At 39.6% G+C, this 17,730-nt stretch overlaps 1 protein-coding gene across 1 annotated transcript in view; it reads right to left on the bottom strand.

Annotated features, from left to right (window-relative positions):
• The window catches only part of LOC131230849 (uncharacterized protein At5g19025-like), a 33,522-nt gene extending 32,341 nt beyond the window's left edge, over positions 1-1,181 (bottom strand). The window contains exon 1 of the mRNA XM_058226862.1: positions 228-1,181. Within this exon, the coding sequence (XP_058082845.1) occupies positions 228-877 (650 nt within the window). The 5' untranslated portion in view covers positions 878-1,181. The remainder of the gene's footprint in view (positions 1-227) is intronic.
• Between the last annotated feature and the right edge of the window lie 16,549 nt (positions 1,182-17,730).

The raw sequence follows: 17,730 nt of genomic DNA, 5'->3' as shown, positions 1-17,730 counted from the left end.
AATCTCAATCTGAGTAAAACCCAAATTGCATGCGACCAATTCGATCAAGTGCTCAACAGAACGAAGGGCTACTTGTCATTCAATCCATGCATGGGTTTCAGCTTCACATCATTCCTGACCCCCTAAACCCAAATTCTCAATTTAAAAAATAAAAAATAAAAAATAAAAACCCACATTGCATACGAATCCATTCAACCTAAAAAACGAGCAAGAGAAGATGCACTAACTTCTTATGCCGGCGGCTGCGCTTGGGACCCCACGCCTCGAGCTTGGCAATGGCACAACCGCACCGGGATCTGAAAAGCAGGACAGCGCGGCCATTGGGGGGCGCCATGCGTCGGAGCTCGGATCGGAGGCAGTCGTAGTCGGGGTTGGAATCGGAGCCACCCTTCCAAGGAAGAAGGTCAATCTCACGGGAGGAAGGCGAGCGGAGGGATTCCTCGGTCTGGAGCTGGATATCGAACTCGAGGGACTTCTTGAGGCCCTTACAGCGAGGGTTGGAGCATCGGCGGGAGGTAGGGCAGAAGAATTCGACGGCTGCGATCGAAATAGCAGAGAAGAGGAGGAAGGAGAGAAGGAGGGGAAGGGGAAGGAGTGGGGGAGGGGAAAGAAGAAGAGAGAGAGAATGGAAGAGGTGAGAGAGGAGGGAGGATATGAGAAAAAGGGAAGAGAAGAGAACGAGGAGGAGGATGAGGAGGTCGAGGGTTGTGGCAGAAGGGGAATGGTGGTGGTGCTTGCAGAGGAGGAGATGGGAGCTGCTGCTGCTGCTGCTGCTATGGTTAGGGTTAGGGTTAGGGTTTGAGGAGGGTTTCTTGGGTTTGGAAGAGAAGGAGTTCTGAGGAGGCATTGTGGAGGGAGGAGACAAGGGGAGGAGCATGTCCTTTCTTTCTCCCTCTCTTGTTGCTGTTTTGGGCTTCTTTTTTTTCTTTTTTCTTTTTTTTTTTTCTTTTTTTTCTTTTTTCTTTTTTCGTTGGGGGATGGTGCGCAGGTTTAACTAAGAGGTGCATAGGTTAAGGTGCGACTCGTCCGAGTCAACTCAAACTCGTTTCAGTATGATCCAATTCAGACCCTCAAGATGTGTGACTCGCTCGAGTCAACTCTGTTTCAATTAACTCTGATGTGGTTCAAATCGGGTCAAGTTATCCGAGTCCAGTCGAACTTCATCAAGTATGATTCGTTTGATGTGGGACTCATCTTTCTCAACTTAGACTTGGTTGAGTATGATATGGCTCAGCACCACAAGTAGTAACAGATATTTATAGGCTTGAAACTCATCTTTCTCAACTTAGACTTGGTTGAGTATGATATGGTTCAGCACCACAAGTAGTAACAGATATTTATAGACAATTCAAGTACGACTCATTCAAGTTAATACTTAAAAATGCCTGACTCAGATGAGTCACACAACTCAGCCTAGCCCTTTCCACTCATGGTAGGGATGGGCCACTGGAGGGCTGTTGTGGGGAGGTCATTTTCATGCAATGTTCATTTCAAAAGGTGAGTCCTTATTTTTGGTTTTGATCTTAATTCAAAGATGATCCCCTTATGTATTTAAAGATTGGTAGGGGAGGGATGGAAATGGATGACGTATAGCACCCACTTGGATGGAAATCAGTCCAGGAAGAAGCTCTATGAGCCCCAATATGATATTTGAGTTTTATCCACGCTGTTTATTTGCTTTTTCAGATTATTTTCTAGTATAATATTAAAAATGAGTTAAATCCAAGGCTCAAGTGGACCACACTATAGGAAGTAGTGGTGATAATGACACCCACCCTTGAAACCTTCCAAGGGCCCACCGTGATCTTTATTTGGCATCCAACTTGATTACGAGGTCATGTGGACCTAGATGAAGGGAAAACACACATGTCTGCTTGATCTAAAACCTCCATGACCCATAAAAAGTTTTTATTAGTAGGCTTTCAAATCTCACTATGTGGTTCACTCGGGCCTTAGATTTGCCCTATTTTTTTTAGCTCATTTCCTAAAATGATATGAAAAAAATGAATAAACAATGTGGATAAAAGTCATAAATCAAGGTAGGCCCCACAAAGTCCTTACATGCACCGATTCCATCCAAGCAAGGGCAGGGTGCAATCCCTTACCGTGAGAGATCCATATCATTCATCAATTATTGTACAATGTGAATATGCCATGGACTAAAATGATAGTACATTGATTGATCAGGTAAGTTGAACTCGTACAAGAAAAATGAGAGGTTAAAAAAAAGTTCAATAATTCAAATCCAAATCCAAAATTCCTGATGGTTGACATGAATTTTGCTTCCCATCACATCAATGATCGGACATTGTAAGAGGATTGAGTGTGATGCTCCAACAAGCACTTCATGAAAGACCCAAATGAGATCACATGGGGAGTAGCTAATAAAGAAGCTCAGAGAGGCTGTTACAGTCAATATGAAGCTCAAAGATCATGAAGTTTGAAAACAATCCAATGGTCAGATCATACTAAATAGCTATGATCACAATTCTCACAACAAGACCCACTTATTAATATGCAATAGGAGTTTTCAAGTCAAAACCCTTGCCTTATCTAAGGCAATCCTATAAATGATCCAACAATAGAAAAATGGCAGCCTGATTTCATGGAGCCCACTCATCAAAATAACCCGAAATTTGTACTAAATCAAAGGTCATAATTTACCCAAGGTATCTACAGAATATTGTGTCAAGTCGCAGCCATTTAAAAGCATGCGAGAATCAGATCTAAGTCACTCAAGTATGCACTAAATCCAAAATCCAGAATCCCCAATCTGAAAATCAAGGATGTAAGATCAATTGAAAATATAGTATTATGAATCCGAAAACTACCAAAATGAGTTCTCAGAACCGGAAATAATCTCTGATTCCAGTATGCCTAGAACCTCCCTTTTATCTGTTTTTCTTATAGGAACCGGATTTTAGATCTTTGAAATTGATTCCATGGGTCACATCCTAAACAATATGGTACCCTTATTCCAAAAGGAAGGTGGAGATCATGGCCATGCTCATCAATATTTTTGGACCCACTATTCCACCATCATCCCCAAGTGGTAAATTCATATGAAAAAGGGTTCCTATCATCATTGAATCAACAAGAAAAAAAAAATGTTCTTAAAATTGAGAAAAACCAATTTCAACATCAAGCAAGGAGATTCCCTGGTTGGGATGACCAATTGCAGTAAGATGTGAATAGTTATAACTTGCAAACCCCATAGCCATTAGCCTTATAACCCAAAAACCCTAAAACCCAATAACCCACATCCTGAATATTAAGAAATATTAAAACCAAAATCCTAAACCCTAGGACACCAATTTCCAAGAACCGACCAGAGGCTCTACCAACCTGATTTAAATTGGCTCAAGGCCACTCTGCTTGTTACTCAGTCTTTTCAAGGTAGTGTGATAGATCAAATAGTGTTTGACTAAGGGAAATCTTGTCATATTGGAAATCTCGTCAAATTATCTTTCCAGCCAACCCAAGATCATTTAAACCCATTGATTAACAATAAAGAACTGACCAATTTATTGAAGTTGTGTATAGCTGAAATTTGCAAGTAATGAGGATCACACCATCAGTTACTTTGGCCACACTTTTCAAGGATCAAAGGCTCTCTAAATAAAGTGATTCCAACTGCCATTGGAAAACTTATTAAATTATCTTTCTAACAAGCCCAAAAACATCGAATACAGACTATAAAAGGGTAGTTATTAACACTTTGGCAAAACACGCATGGTAGTTGCATGGTAGGCGGAGCTAGAACCTTTAGCATTTCCCTAACCCACCAACATCCATCTTAGCCATCCATCCTACCTATCCAAACCATCTAATCCTCTCAAACCATCCTATCCAACCCATCTAAACCCTCAAAACCACCCATCCAAAATATCCAAACCAATTAATTGTCAAATTGAACTCAATCGGCCCAAACCATCTAAATCATCCAAGCCACTCATCCAAACCCTAGATCATAATTTAGCCAATCCAAGCCACTTGTCTTAACGCTACATCACATCTTACCTAATCCAACCTATTCAAAGCTAGATTCAACTTGCACAAGTCATCTTAAGCATCCAAATCTTGTAGAGTTGGATTAAGGTTAAAGATATCCGACCATCTCTTCCATGAAGAGTGTCAGGTCTCTTTTTCCCTATCTCAATCTCCATTTGTTGGTCATCTTACGTGACAATTTATTACCTTTCTTTTCTACTTTGCTCATAATCATTAGCAACATTTCCTTTCTCATACACCCCAATACTTCTCTAGGTGATCATTAGGTGTATGCTTTGTGGCTGCTAGATTCCGTAGATCCTATCAACCACCCAGTCTTCTTCTTTTTTTTCTTTTTTCTTTTTTTTTTTTTAATTTCTTACAACAATACTCCTTTTATACCAGCTGATGTGATCAAAGCATCTCCATTGTTACCCTATGTAAAGTCCCCTAGTTGGCTTTAGATATTGTCCCCAACCGGCTAGATAAGAAAATTACTCTAGAGCTTAAATCCCCTAAAATCCCACATATCCCACAAGGTAGAAATAGTACTTTCGTGCAGGCGAAAAATGATGCTAAATCTCTTCCTTCTCCATCATCGAGGTTCCTTGGAATTTATAGGTCACAAATCAGTCGCAAGAGTTATTGCACAACGTGTAGTCTTTGGGTTTCCTAATTTTTACAATTCTATACGGTCTAGTCAATTGTAGAATTTTGAGTAAATTTGGCTAGCGGTGACTCTAAGTTATACGCATTATATATCCGAATCAACCCACGGACAAGCATGGATGCATGGAAGGCCTCCCCAAAGCAAGACTAGAGAATGAGGCCATGTGGCGTAGACCCAACAACATTCAGAGAATGACGAGCCAAGATCCAACTTGAAACATTGGATTCATTGGATTTTATGCGATTTTTAGTTTTAGTTCTTTTGCCTTTTGCATTTACTTTCCTCCAGTCTATACTAGTCGTATACATTTAAATTCAATTATTCACTTTCCTCCAGTCTATATTGGTCCTACGCATTTAAATTGTAGTCATTTACTTTCATCCAATTCATTACTAGTCCTACACTTTAAATTCCAGTCATTTACTTTCATCCAGTATACACTAGTCTTACACTTTAAATTCCAATCATTTACTTTCCTTCTTTAATATATTGGTTCTATATTTTAAATTCCAATCATTTACTAGTTCTATGCTTTAAATTCCAGTCATTTACCTTCCTTCCAGTGGCTAAGTTCTAGTTATTTACCTTCCTTCAATAGCAACTGGTCCTATGCTTTAAATTCTAGTTATTTACTTTTTTCTAATGTACATTGGTCCTAAGCATTTGAATTCCAATTATTTGCTTTCCATCCAGTACCTTATTGGTCCTCATATTTACTTTTTTGTTCATTTAAAGAAAAGGGGGAAAAGCCAAAAGAGAGAGGGGAAAAGAAAAGTGGCACCCATTGCTATCACTGTGCCTAAAATCAATTTGGGTGTCAGACGCCTTAAAAAGGATCAAGTTGTCATCTCTCATAGTCCAATCTTCGCATGCTCCCAGGCGGCGATGGCAATCCAGGAGATGTGCCAAACCCTCATTCCCCCCCTTCCCAACTCACTCAGAAATCTAGTAAACGAATCCTTGGCTCTAGTTGACATAGTTTTCAGCCCCTAGTCCAAAGCATGCCAACACAATCAATAGATGCCTCACCCCTTTGACCAATCAATCATTCCCTCATGAAGGGGCACAATTCCAACATCCTCTCATGAACGAAATCCAATTCCAACAAAACCCCCATTGAAGGGGCTCAAACCTGGTCATTCCCTATGAACAAGGTTCAATTCCAGCATCCTCTCATGAACAAGAGCAAGTTCCAGCAAACTCCTGCAACTGGGAGCCCTTTTCAATATCAACTCATGAATAAGAGTCTAACCTAGTCTAGCAATTTGTTATAGTTGGGAGTCAATTCCAATAATCTCCCAAAATTGAGAGTCAATTCCAACAATCTCTCACAAATGGAAATCATTTGTAGCAATCTTCGGCAATCAGAGTCCAGTCCGATTCTAGTATCCTCCCACAAAAGGGAGTCAACTCCAGTATCCTCCCGTGAACGGGAGTCATTTCGAGCAATCTCCTATAACTGGGAGTCCAGTCTAGTTACAGTAATCTCCCGCAACTAAGAGTTCTTTTTTATTTTTTATTTTTTGTTAGCTTGTTAGTACAACCCCATTGTCAGTTCACACTTCACTATTAGCCACCCCCATTAGGGATCGATACTAAGACCTCAGTGTTGAAACGAGTGCAACTAAGAGTGAATTCTAGTATTCTCCCACAAAATGAGTTAATTCCAATGGCCTCCCATAGCCAGGAGTCATTTCCAACCTTTATATTCTAGCAATCAATTTGATCATTTTCATGTCACTAGTGATTTCTAACCTATACATTTTAGCAATTAATTCCAATATTTTCATTCCACCAATTATTTTTTTGCCTTTACATTATAACAATCAATTACAACCTTTACATTCTTATAGTATTTTTCAACTTTTACATTCCAACAGTGTCACTCCTCAAACTTGAGAACCGGGTTCATAAAATTCTCAGCCATCTAATCTGGTGCCGACAACCTCCGTAGTACCCCATTCTCGGCTCCCAAATCTCATACACCAAGTTTCGATCCTTGGATCCTACAAGGAAGATTTTCAGTGTGATTTTATTTTATTTTATTTTTTGTAAATGAGCATAACCACAAGTGTACCCAACTCACAAAACATCATCACCACATATCAACAATATAATCTTTGAGAACAATGCTGAAAGGGAAATACATGATGTAACAAAACTCCAAAAGATCAGGCACATGCTCCTGTCTCAATACTGCTACGGTCTGCATAACATGCACGTAACGAACGTGCATAAGCTTACTACAAAGCTTATATAGTGCATGCGTGTGTGCGCAATACATATGTTAATTATACAAATGTTAGAATAAGCGAAAATGATGGAGGGCTAAACTAGCAAGTCCATAAATGATGGTAGTCATACCAAGGCTATGCAATGCAAGGCCTACATGGTCGAATGTCATATGTTAGAAATGTAATACAAATATGTTGATCCTTAACTAGTTTGCATATCAGAACAATTCATCGCTGAAAACATTACCGGGGTCTAGTACACTCTAACACTATTGTTGCCCATAATGCACACGACCAAGTGAGTGGAAAAGACTTCACTATCTGCCTTGCTAGTGGTATGCCAATGCCCACTCGGCTTACTGATAGCGGACCCATTTACGATCTAGTCAGACTCAACCTAGCTTACAGCCTCCTACTCTTGGGCGGGTAAGGTCACACCCCTTTTCAACCGAATACGACATAATGGGAGACACGGCCTACTATTATTTGGTACTCAGGCACTCATGTTATCCACTCGGTCTCGACGTTGAAGCATCCTACTGGTACCACAAGGGTTTAAGGACTTTCACGCATGGACATCCTATGCATCCAAGTGTTAGAACAGATATTTCTGGTATCTAATCTGACTATCTACAATATACTTGTGGAGGCCACAACCCCGATGTCGCTAACGTGTAAAAGTGATCATGAGATACATATGCAAAATGCATGAGTCACGCTATCCAAGCCATGCACCAAGTGTGCACTGCGGATCATGTGGGGCAACCCTATCTCATATGGAGTCCCCTAAGTATCTCAAGCCGAAAGGCTTATGTTATGATCAATCGTCATCCACAACAAGCATACGCATGATGTGTATGGGCATATAAATGGGCATGATATCAATTATACTAGACATGTTATCAATATGTCCTATCAGGTTAAATATACTAGCATGTTATCAAATATATCATGAGACAATTGGCCTTAATTGGCAAATCATATAAAGAAAGTGGGAACCGAACAACAGGCCCCACTAAAAATATAGAGGTCTATGTGGTGTGGCCCACGTTAGACTAACATCGGCTCCTCATGTAGCCTATAAGGCATGGGTAAAATACATACACCAAGGCGGGGTCCACTGAGAGTGACTTAGATGGACACCCATATGTACAACATATGTGTCACTAGGCTACCAATCCATTTAGGTACATGGGTGACTCATGATATCCCAAAAAAATCAGATTATTAACGGCATCATTATAATTACTTTAATAGAATGATCAACACCTGTCTGATCATTGCTATAGTAAATTGATGGTCACATATCATTGGTTAGTCACTAGGATGTGAGCCTATACTTATGGTCATCTGAGTCTTGGGATTTCATCATTTCAAGTAAGGTATATACTTAAATGGATTTAATATAACCATAGTGTCAACATTACACACCCACTAAATAGGGATTTAAATCGATTTAATTTCAAACCTTTGCATGTATATTATGTATATCACTTTAGGATTATAGGGATTTTAAATCCATGATGCCAAACATAATAAAAAATCTAATGGATCCAGAATTCAGGGATTTCCAAGTCCAAGGGATCTCAAAACTAGGAATTCCCAAGTCCGAAGGATCCCAAGTCCAAGAGATTTTTAGTCCTACAGTTCTCTATGGTGTAGCCCATCTAAGATTTGTATTGGCCTAAACTTTGGGTCTTGGTCCAATATGATCTGAAGAAAAGGATGAACTGCGTGGATGGTCCATAAGCATCAAGGTGGGAACCTAAGTGCTGCCAAGAATGGGCAGTAATACCTACCCACTGATTCAATTGGTGCGGTCTATCTGAGATTTGGATTAGCCTGAAATTTGGGATCCTGGCCTAAAATGATATGGCCAAACGGATGAACGGAGTGGATAAGACGATACATCATGAAGGGGTCCACGAGTGGGTCCCACTTCTACGCTCTTAGTTGGGGGTCTGCCTGCCCAAGGCACGGGCAGATTCTCCTTATATATATATATATATATTTCTGGTATTATTTTTTGTTGATCAGCAAAGCGGGCCCTGTTTAGATGATTTGCTCCGTTCACCACGTAGGCCAGATCGAGCATGGGCCAATGGGCTCTGATGGGACTGGTTTAGATGAACAGGGACCCCACAACAGGCCTTAGAAGATTTCAACAACAAGGATTTGTTTCCCTCCGTGCAGTCCACTCAAAAATCGATTTGCCTAATCTTTTAGCCAATGTCATAAAATGATCTGAATAAACTAGTGGTCGGTGTGGATTTCACAAATACATCAAGGTAGAGTCCACGTTACATGACTGACATGAGGGGGTGCTCCCACCCACTGTTGCCTATAGTGTGGTCCACCTTGTGGTTGGATCAGCCTTATCTTTGGCCTCAGCGGTCAAAATGGCCTATGAAAATAGGTGAGATGTGGATCTAATAAATACATCAGATTAGGTCTCACAAGTGGGAACCCACCCCCAACTGCCCATGCAAGAAGCGTCAGCAATGTTGGAGCTTCCTAGCGCATTGCAACTTAAGGTGTGGCCCACTGAGGATATGGTCGGCTTCATTTTCTGGCCCAGTGGTTTGAATGGTCAGGGGAATCGGATGGACGACATGGATGAAATGTATACATCAAGGTGGGGCCACAAGTTGGCCCTGCCCCCTGATAGGTTTCTGCCCGCTGTTTCCAGTAGAGTGGCCACCTGAGATGCGAAACCCCCTCATTTTTTGGACCCCACACTAAAACTATAACTTCTAATTTGGGGATTACAATGGGGTGTGCCGCGCGGCGGTGGAATCGTAGTACGTGCACAGTCGCTAGGGTACAAGTCTCGAGGTGTTACGGTAGTAAAATAGGGTCGCAATCAAAACTCGTCGATCTGATCCGCCGAAAATATGCCGACACTGAAAACGAAGCGTATAGTCAGCCTCACAGGGTTACAGGTCTTATAAATAGTCCATTCCAATCAACTCCCCCTAAAAGGAATCATTTTCAGTTCCATCAATCTCTCACAATCAGTGTCTCTTTCAATAACAATCTCCAATAGTAGAGAGCCAAATAAAATTGTAGTAAAGTCCCACCCTCCGAAATAAGCCTACACCACCATCCCCATGTCACCATTTGCACCCCCTTGGTCTCACAAGGGGCATGTGCTCCAAGATCAGGGAGCACATGAGTCATTATGCTCACCACATGCCTTCGCTAAGGGCCTATTTTCAACCATCCAATCATCCTCCAAGAAAAGGGCACCCTTCCTGATAGAAATAGGGCCCAGCTTCAACTAGCCAACCACATTTTAGGAAAGAACCCCTATCTTTGTGGGTAGCTTAGCCTGTTGTAACCTGCCTTTGGCCCTTTAGGATGTGGGCCCATTAAGTCCATTTAGTCCTTTCACTCCACCCTCTTATGAGCCCCAATATCAACCTTGGTCAGAAGAGAGGCTAAGGGAGGGAAAAATCTTAGTGGTAGGCGAAAACCTTTCATGTGCACACCAATCAAGTTAGCCTATGCAAGGGTCACATATCCCAATAGCAGGCCGGGGCCCGCTTTAAAGGAGCAATTACAAGAGTTGAGGTTGATCAACGCACTTGAAAAGGACTCAAATGAGGGGAAAGAATTTCCCACCATCGACTCGAGCAAGGGGTAAGAATTCCCCACCACCAACTTGAGAAAGGGGCAAGAATTGCTCACCATGAACTCGATCAAGGGGCAAGAGTTGCCTACTACCAACTAGAGCAAGGGGCAAGAAAATTGCCCACCACTAACTTGAGCAAGGTGCAAGAACCCAACACCAATTGAACAAGGGAGAAGAATTTCCTACCCCCTAAAAAGGGACTAGTTGTAAGCCTCGGGATTGACTGACCTACTTGATCAGGGTATGAACAAGAGCAAGAATCGTCTGCCACTGATGGACCAAGGGGAAAGAATCACTTATTGATTAGAGAAAAAAGGCATAATGGCCTGCCCTTGATTAAACCAATGTCATGTTTCCATAGGAAAAGAAACACAATGAGCCCAAGGAGCTCTAGTGTGCAAATAATGACCCTGGAAAAAGCATAATAGGACTTGGATTCCAAACCCTGCCCAGCTAATATCACGGTTATTGGGCATGATGGTGGAGACTCACCTGCTTCCTTTGGCCCTGCCTCCTGAGGGGAGGTGGGAGAGTAGGGTAACGACTAGTTTGTCGACCCCATGATGGTCGAGTTGGTTAACAAATCTTCTAGTAGCAATAGCCTTTAAAAAACCATGAGAAAAGAAAAGAGCTATTGTAAATAGCATTTAACACTCTAGACCAAGCCAATGTTGTTCTTGGTTTACAACACTATGTTACTTGGGGTATCTCAAAATAAATAAAAAATCCCCAAAACACCATATATTTCAAAAAATCATTGTTTCATATTTCTAAAAAACCAGAAAATACAATAAACACCAAAACATTCAAAAACCAACAAATTTCCAAAAAAAAAAGGTAAAAAGTTTTTTTTATTAAAAAAAAACTTTTTTTAAAAAAAGTAATAAAGTATCAAGTCTAACCGTCAAAACACTTGGGTTTGAGGTTGACTCATTGATTCCGATCTAGAGTTTGACCTAAAACTCATGTGTTTGGACAAAGCCAATGATGAGGAAGGTGATGAGTCAACTTTCAAATTAGAGGACCTCTTAGAAAGTTTGAAACCAAAAGCCAATGTTATCTCCAATAAATTTTAAATCATAACCCTAGGTTCTCCCAAAACCCTTAAGGAAGTGAACATTGGGAAGTCCTTGTCCTGAGAAAATAAGTAGAGGATGATAGAATTCCTGAAGCTACAACTATCCAATTTTACATCCTACTATAAAGATATGCTTAAGCGAATTTTTTTCTAATGATAAAGAATATCCTACAACTCAGTTATTATTGACTAACGATGGAGATGGATTACTACCAGCATGTCAAAAAGTGCTTCGAGTGTTAGCAACATGAAAATTGGATTCATGCACCTGCTTCAAAACTCTACAACTTGACAACTCCTTGACCATTCTTTATCTGGTGTATCGACATCATCAGGAAGATTAATCTGAAGGCATCAAATGGTCATGAGTGCATATGGGTGAAGACAACATCCTACACAACCATCGCACATCTCACATGATGAAGTTCATCAAGAACAACATCACCGGTCGTTATGGGATCCCACACGTTGTCATCACCAACAATGGGATGTACTTCATGAATAAGAAGATGGACAAATTTCTTGAGAAGTTCAAGCTCCTACTGCCCGCAAATGAATGGTAGGGACAAGGCCGTAAACAAGAGACTCATCCCTATTATAAAAAAGATGGTAAAAAATATCATGATATAACGCCCCAAAATTCAGGGTTTGAGCACACACTCAATCGTCGACATTCCGGAGTCACTTTTGCTCTGCGAAAGCGTGATTACTTGGTACAATTATGATGGCATTAAACCAATTATAAGAGCTAAATTAAGCAGTGTATAAAAGTTTAAATGTACGTGTAGTCATGAAGAACTCCAAAATATACATACATCTAACACCAATCCACAAAGTCCACTCAACTGAGAACCCCAATATACATGTCCAAAAGTTAGTAAAATATAATGTTTAATGTTTTCGCCCAACACTCCCAATCATCATGGCAATGAAGCATGCCAATATAAGCCTATCCATTTAAGGCATGAAAGTACGAAAACTCCTCCGTAGGGTCCAAATAGGCCGCATCTAAGGTGTCAGTCTTAGTGGTACCTACATCAAGAACATTGTCTAGTTGGTGTTTTAAAATACCGTCCCAGGTGGCTTGTTGCGGCAAGTATTTTCCTGAGTTACACATATTATCAACACAACTAAGCACAAGTAATGATATTATAATAAAAGCAACAGTTTCCTAAACGGGTTTATTAAATGTATGAATGACATGATATGTGGATGCATATCTTAAGAATAATAACAACTGTAATACTTCTCATCACCACAATCACCCACAAAATATCTATCATATTGTAATGTGGCTCGTCACCAACATTACTAACAAAATATCTATCCTATTGTAATATGACTTGTTACCAATATTACCAACAAATGTCATGATATGCATGATCAGCTGAGTCTTTATTATTCTAGATTCACACAACATATTGTCGAAGATGGGATGCCGCCATTATATCACAAGTTGCTAACCGGATCACGTGGCTCGTTGCGGTAAGTAGCAGCTCCTCACCAATGTCCCTTGATCCAATTTTTAGATTCATCATCTAAATGTCCAATTTATATAATTATTCCAACGGTAAGGGCTCATCACCCAAGGACAGTTACGAAAAGGTAAGGGCTTATCACCAAACGCTAAATCAATGTGGAAAGGGCTCGTCACCCAATTCTTATAATAACATGGTAGGCTTGTGACCTCCATTAATGCTCATTGGTCACTATATGAGGTGCGTCACCCAACATAGCCAACAAGTTGGACACGGTGTCCCATAGCACTATGCCTGGCTTATTCATCTTTCACAGGATTGTATTGCATTAATGGTTATGAATGGACTTAAATTAATAAAAATAGTAGTATTCTAGATTTTATTAAGTATTATACAATAGTCAAGCATAATGATAATTAACTCCGCATTAGACTGATTCAATCGACTATGGGGAACACTGGTAAATCCGACATTAGGTGTCAAACATCACACATAGTTCCAATACTGTCGGTCGTCTATGTTCAGCTTTCATCGATTGAAAAAGCTAGGAGTATACAACCCAAGGCAGGCCACAAACTTAGATAATTTACAAGGCTTGATCTACAATAATAATAATTCAGATTGTCAAATCATAATCTCAAGCATGAAACAATTTAATACCACAAAAGGGTAAGCCAATTGAATATATGTACGAATCAATACAATCCGATCCATATCAATGCAATCCAATCCATATCGATACCACTTAACAAATGATTATAGAAAAATTCTAATATTACGAATTTCATATCATTCAAGCATTTCATCGAACATGTTGTCAACCAACAACCAATAATATCAAGGTTGTAATAATAAAGCAAATCTGGTATGTATAACATATGAAATCCTAAATAAAACATATAATCACTATTTGAGACTATCACGGGTTAATAAAAGGAAAACTAGAAGACATGGTCCACACCTTAAAGAGAAATTTCTCAATCTCTGAGTACCAAGGTTTAAGATTTTAGGGAAAATACCAATTTGTAAGTCCAACTGAAAAAACTTATGTAAGATTCGTAGAATCTATCACTAGGTGGTTTTAATTGAAAAGTATGATGCCTTTCTTACCTTTAATCACAAGTGAAGGTAGATTCGACGGAGGGGAATGATAGTTCCTAGGGTTTTGTTGAAGGAAACTCGGTGAGATCAAGCATGAAGCACTCCTCTCTCTCTCTCTCTCTCTCTCTCTCTCTCTCTCTCTCAGCTAGGACAAATTCGTATGAAGGGAGGTGATCTACATAAGGCTTTGATCGCCATACAATTCAGACACGATGATCAATAGATATGATTAAGAGGTAGTTTAATGGTTATCAATCATTGATTAGGGTTGAGATTATAAGGATATTCATAAAATGGTATATATGGTTAATGTCCTTAATTTGATTGTGGACTAATGGTTCAAATGTCACAACTTTGGCAAAATTTGAACATGGACAATTAACTTAACTTTCAATCTATTACTGGGGAACTTGCACATCTCGTGTGCTCACTTGCGAGCCCAAGTTGAATGATTCAGTGCACGATCTTGGTTGTTCATCCCACGATGGATGACAAGCCCACTAAGACGAACGTCTTTCTATAGTTTCAAGTTTAGTAGCCCACTAACAAGCAGTTTAGGGCTCCTTCAATTAACTTGGGCATTTTTGGAATAAATTAAATGGCAAGATTTCTTGTGTGCAGTAAGCAAGATTTGGATTACCTAAGTTCATAATATGAATTATTCGCAATTAGCGAAAATGGTGATTTAGTCCTAATCATCTTAAATCATTGATTTTTAGGCTAAACAGGGTAATCAACTAAGTTCGTACGACTTTCAGATAGTGACAGTCGCGTATATGTTAGGGTCGAGTAGGGGAATTTTACAGGACGTTACACATGATTAGGCGGAGATGCTCTCATATGTACTTTGAGCCTATACGATGTTAGTATGCACTCTACGAGTGTAACTCGTTTCTAGCTGACCTATGAATGGAAGAAATACTTCCAATTGAAGTTAAAAATCTCATCTTTATGAGCACTGATGGAGTGAAATTGAGCAAGGTGAGTAGCAACATGCAAGATATGATCAACTGCATCTAGCAGATAAAAAGTACATTCACATGCTGAGCCACTCACAATGCTATTAGAAAAAGGATTACTTAGACTCACAACAATCAAGTCCGAAAGAGGACTTTTAAGGTAGGCAACATGGTTTTAAAGAACATTTTACAACTACATTTTTCAGGCCCTAAGGGAAAATTCAAGCCCACATGGTATGGCCCTCTGATTGTGTGCAAGGTATTCCTGAGAGGCGCACTTTATCTCACCAATTTGCCAAGGGGGATCTTTCAGAGACAATCAATGTGAATATTTATCATAGGTAGTTGTGCTCACCAATGTCTATGGGTATGATTGTGAATCTATGGCTAATGAAAAAGGTTAGCCATCTTGAGATTTCACCTCTTCTCCAATCTCAATAAGTGCTCAAATAAAGAGGTAAAAATGAAAAAGAAAAATAAATAAGAGCCTAGGTAAAGCGAACATAAAAAGAAAAATGAGGAAAAAGAACCAAACTATAGAAAAGCATAGTTCCCCAAAAATCACGCATCTCCCCCTCAAGATGGTCATATCCCCATGCTAACAACTTCATAATAATGGTCGGAAACAAAATTAATGAGTCATAACTGACACGAATGCTTAGGAAATAATTGTAGACATCACGCTGTGAGATGTACGATCATCCTATGTGAGGGGACTGACTTAAGTCAGGGTGAAGGTCTCCACCATAAAAAAACCAACTTAGTGCTAATCATGCCTTAAGCTCTTAATTTGTACAGAAGTGTGTTCATGCCATGGATACGAGATCCTAGTATAGACTTTTAGATACTTATATTGGTGGATTGAGATTCAAGCCAATAGTTTGGGAGCCATTAGCTTGGACTATGATCGTGTGATCAAGGACTTGATAGTGCAGAATAGTTGTCAATCCTTAGACCTGAGGATGTGTGAGAATCAGATCTTGACTGGGCGACTTGGATTGCTTTACGAGGTTTCCTAAAGTCATTAAAAGTGGACGATGCTAGGTGCATCCATCAGTTTTCATTGATTCTTACACAAGCTAATAAGGAATTCATTAGGTTTACCATGAGACTTATTTATAACAATATCTTATTAGATAAGGGACTTATGAAGTTATTTTCCCATTAAACCAACACTCGAAAGGTTTTAATTGGCTTTAAAAGGGTTTCAAATTTTGAAGTTTTATTTTAACCATTAAAATTATTTTGGTTACACTCGATGATAATCTTATGGCTCAAATCTAATATTTCATTTTATAATCAACATGGGACCTAGATTATATGTTGGTGGCCTTGATAATTGTAACGACCCTAGTTCTATTAATCGGTCATGAACTCCTATGCATACAAATGTACTTCTTAGGAAAGTAGTGAATGCACATAAAACACCATAATGAATTATCCTCGATTTCGTTCATGAAAGAAGTGTTGAATTTCGGGGACGAAATTCTCTTTAAAGGGGGTAAATTGTAACACCCCATACTTTTTAGTACTTGGGTGTTATCATGAAATCCTAACTTAATATAAATATAAACTTGGCTTATTTGGGACAATCACCCACCTTTTAGCCTGAGTCTAACCGCTGGGATTAATCTGCATCTATAAATCAAGTCATCCATCCGTTAATTTCTAAGATGAACCATCACATCATTAGGGAAACATATTTTTAGGATTTCAATCTCCTTTATAGACAAATCTAACTATACTATATTAGAATTGGGACCTAAAGCATCAAAACCACTGTCCTTCGAGTCCATAACACTCGATTTACCAATCTAACACTAGATCATTAAATCAGCAGTTGGATTTTAAATTAGCAATTCTTAGAGACTTGAGAACCCACGTGAGTTAAATATGTAATGATCTGACTGATGGATTGTCTAGAACTAACAACAAACACTAGCTATCATCCAAAAAGGGCAAATCAAACTGGTCATCTTCGATGTCGGGAATCAGATCATCAGATCGACTGTTCATTGGGCCACAACTTACATTTACACGATCCAACACTATGTCACCTTAATTCAGCTCATTTGGATGTAAAGTAACATTATATAAACATCTAAATTAATTATTGGAACCCCTAACATCATTTTGGACTAATTGAAAACCCATCAGACCATTGAATTGATAGGAATCAATGCAAAGCCCAAAATTTACTTAGTGTGGCCCACTTGATCACTTAATCTACTCCACTCTTCAACCCATGCCCTACCAAGACCAGACAAAACTGATGAATGGAGTGGATCTCATTCAAATACATCAATGTGGACCCCGCCTTAATTGCGTGGGCATAAAGTGTGTGTGCACTTGTAGCATACCGAACCTGCCAACAAGGTCAACCGGTGTTGACCCGATGAAAACTAAAAGAGGAAGACTTCCTCCTCTTTTCCCACTGAATGATTGTTTAAAATGAATTGACTCCGTTGCGACGATCGTGGCCCACCATTTGTTTATGGTTGGTTAATCCAAATCGTCCATCTTGGAGAATGGTCAATTCCGACCAAACTCTGATCACATTTGCACATTGAAGCCCATGTGCAAGTA

Source organism: Magnolia sinica, chromosome 17, assembly GCF_029962835.1.
Source record: "Magnolia sinica isolate HGM2019 chromosome 17, MsV1, whole genome shotgun sequence".
Lineage (NCBI taxonomy): Eukaryota > Viridiplantae > Streptophyta > Magnoliopsida > Magnoliales > Magnoliaceae > Magnolia > Magnolia sinica.
The sequence above is the reverse complement of the archived record's forward strand: the minus strand, read 5'-3'. Positions and strand labels throughout refer to the sequence as shown.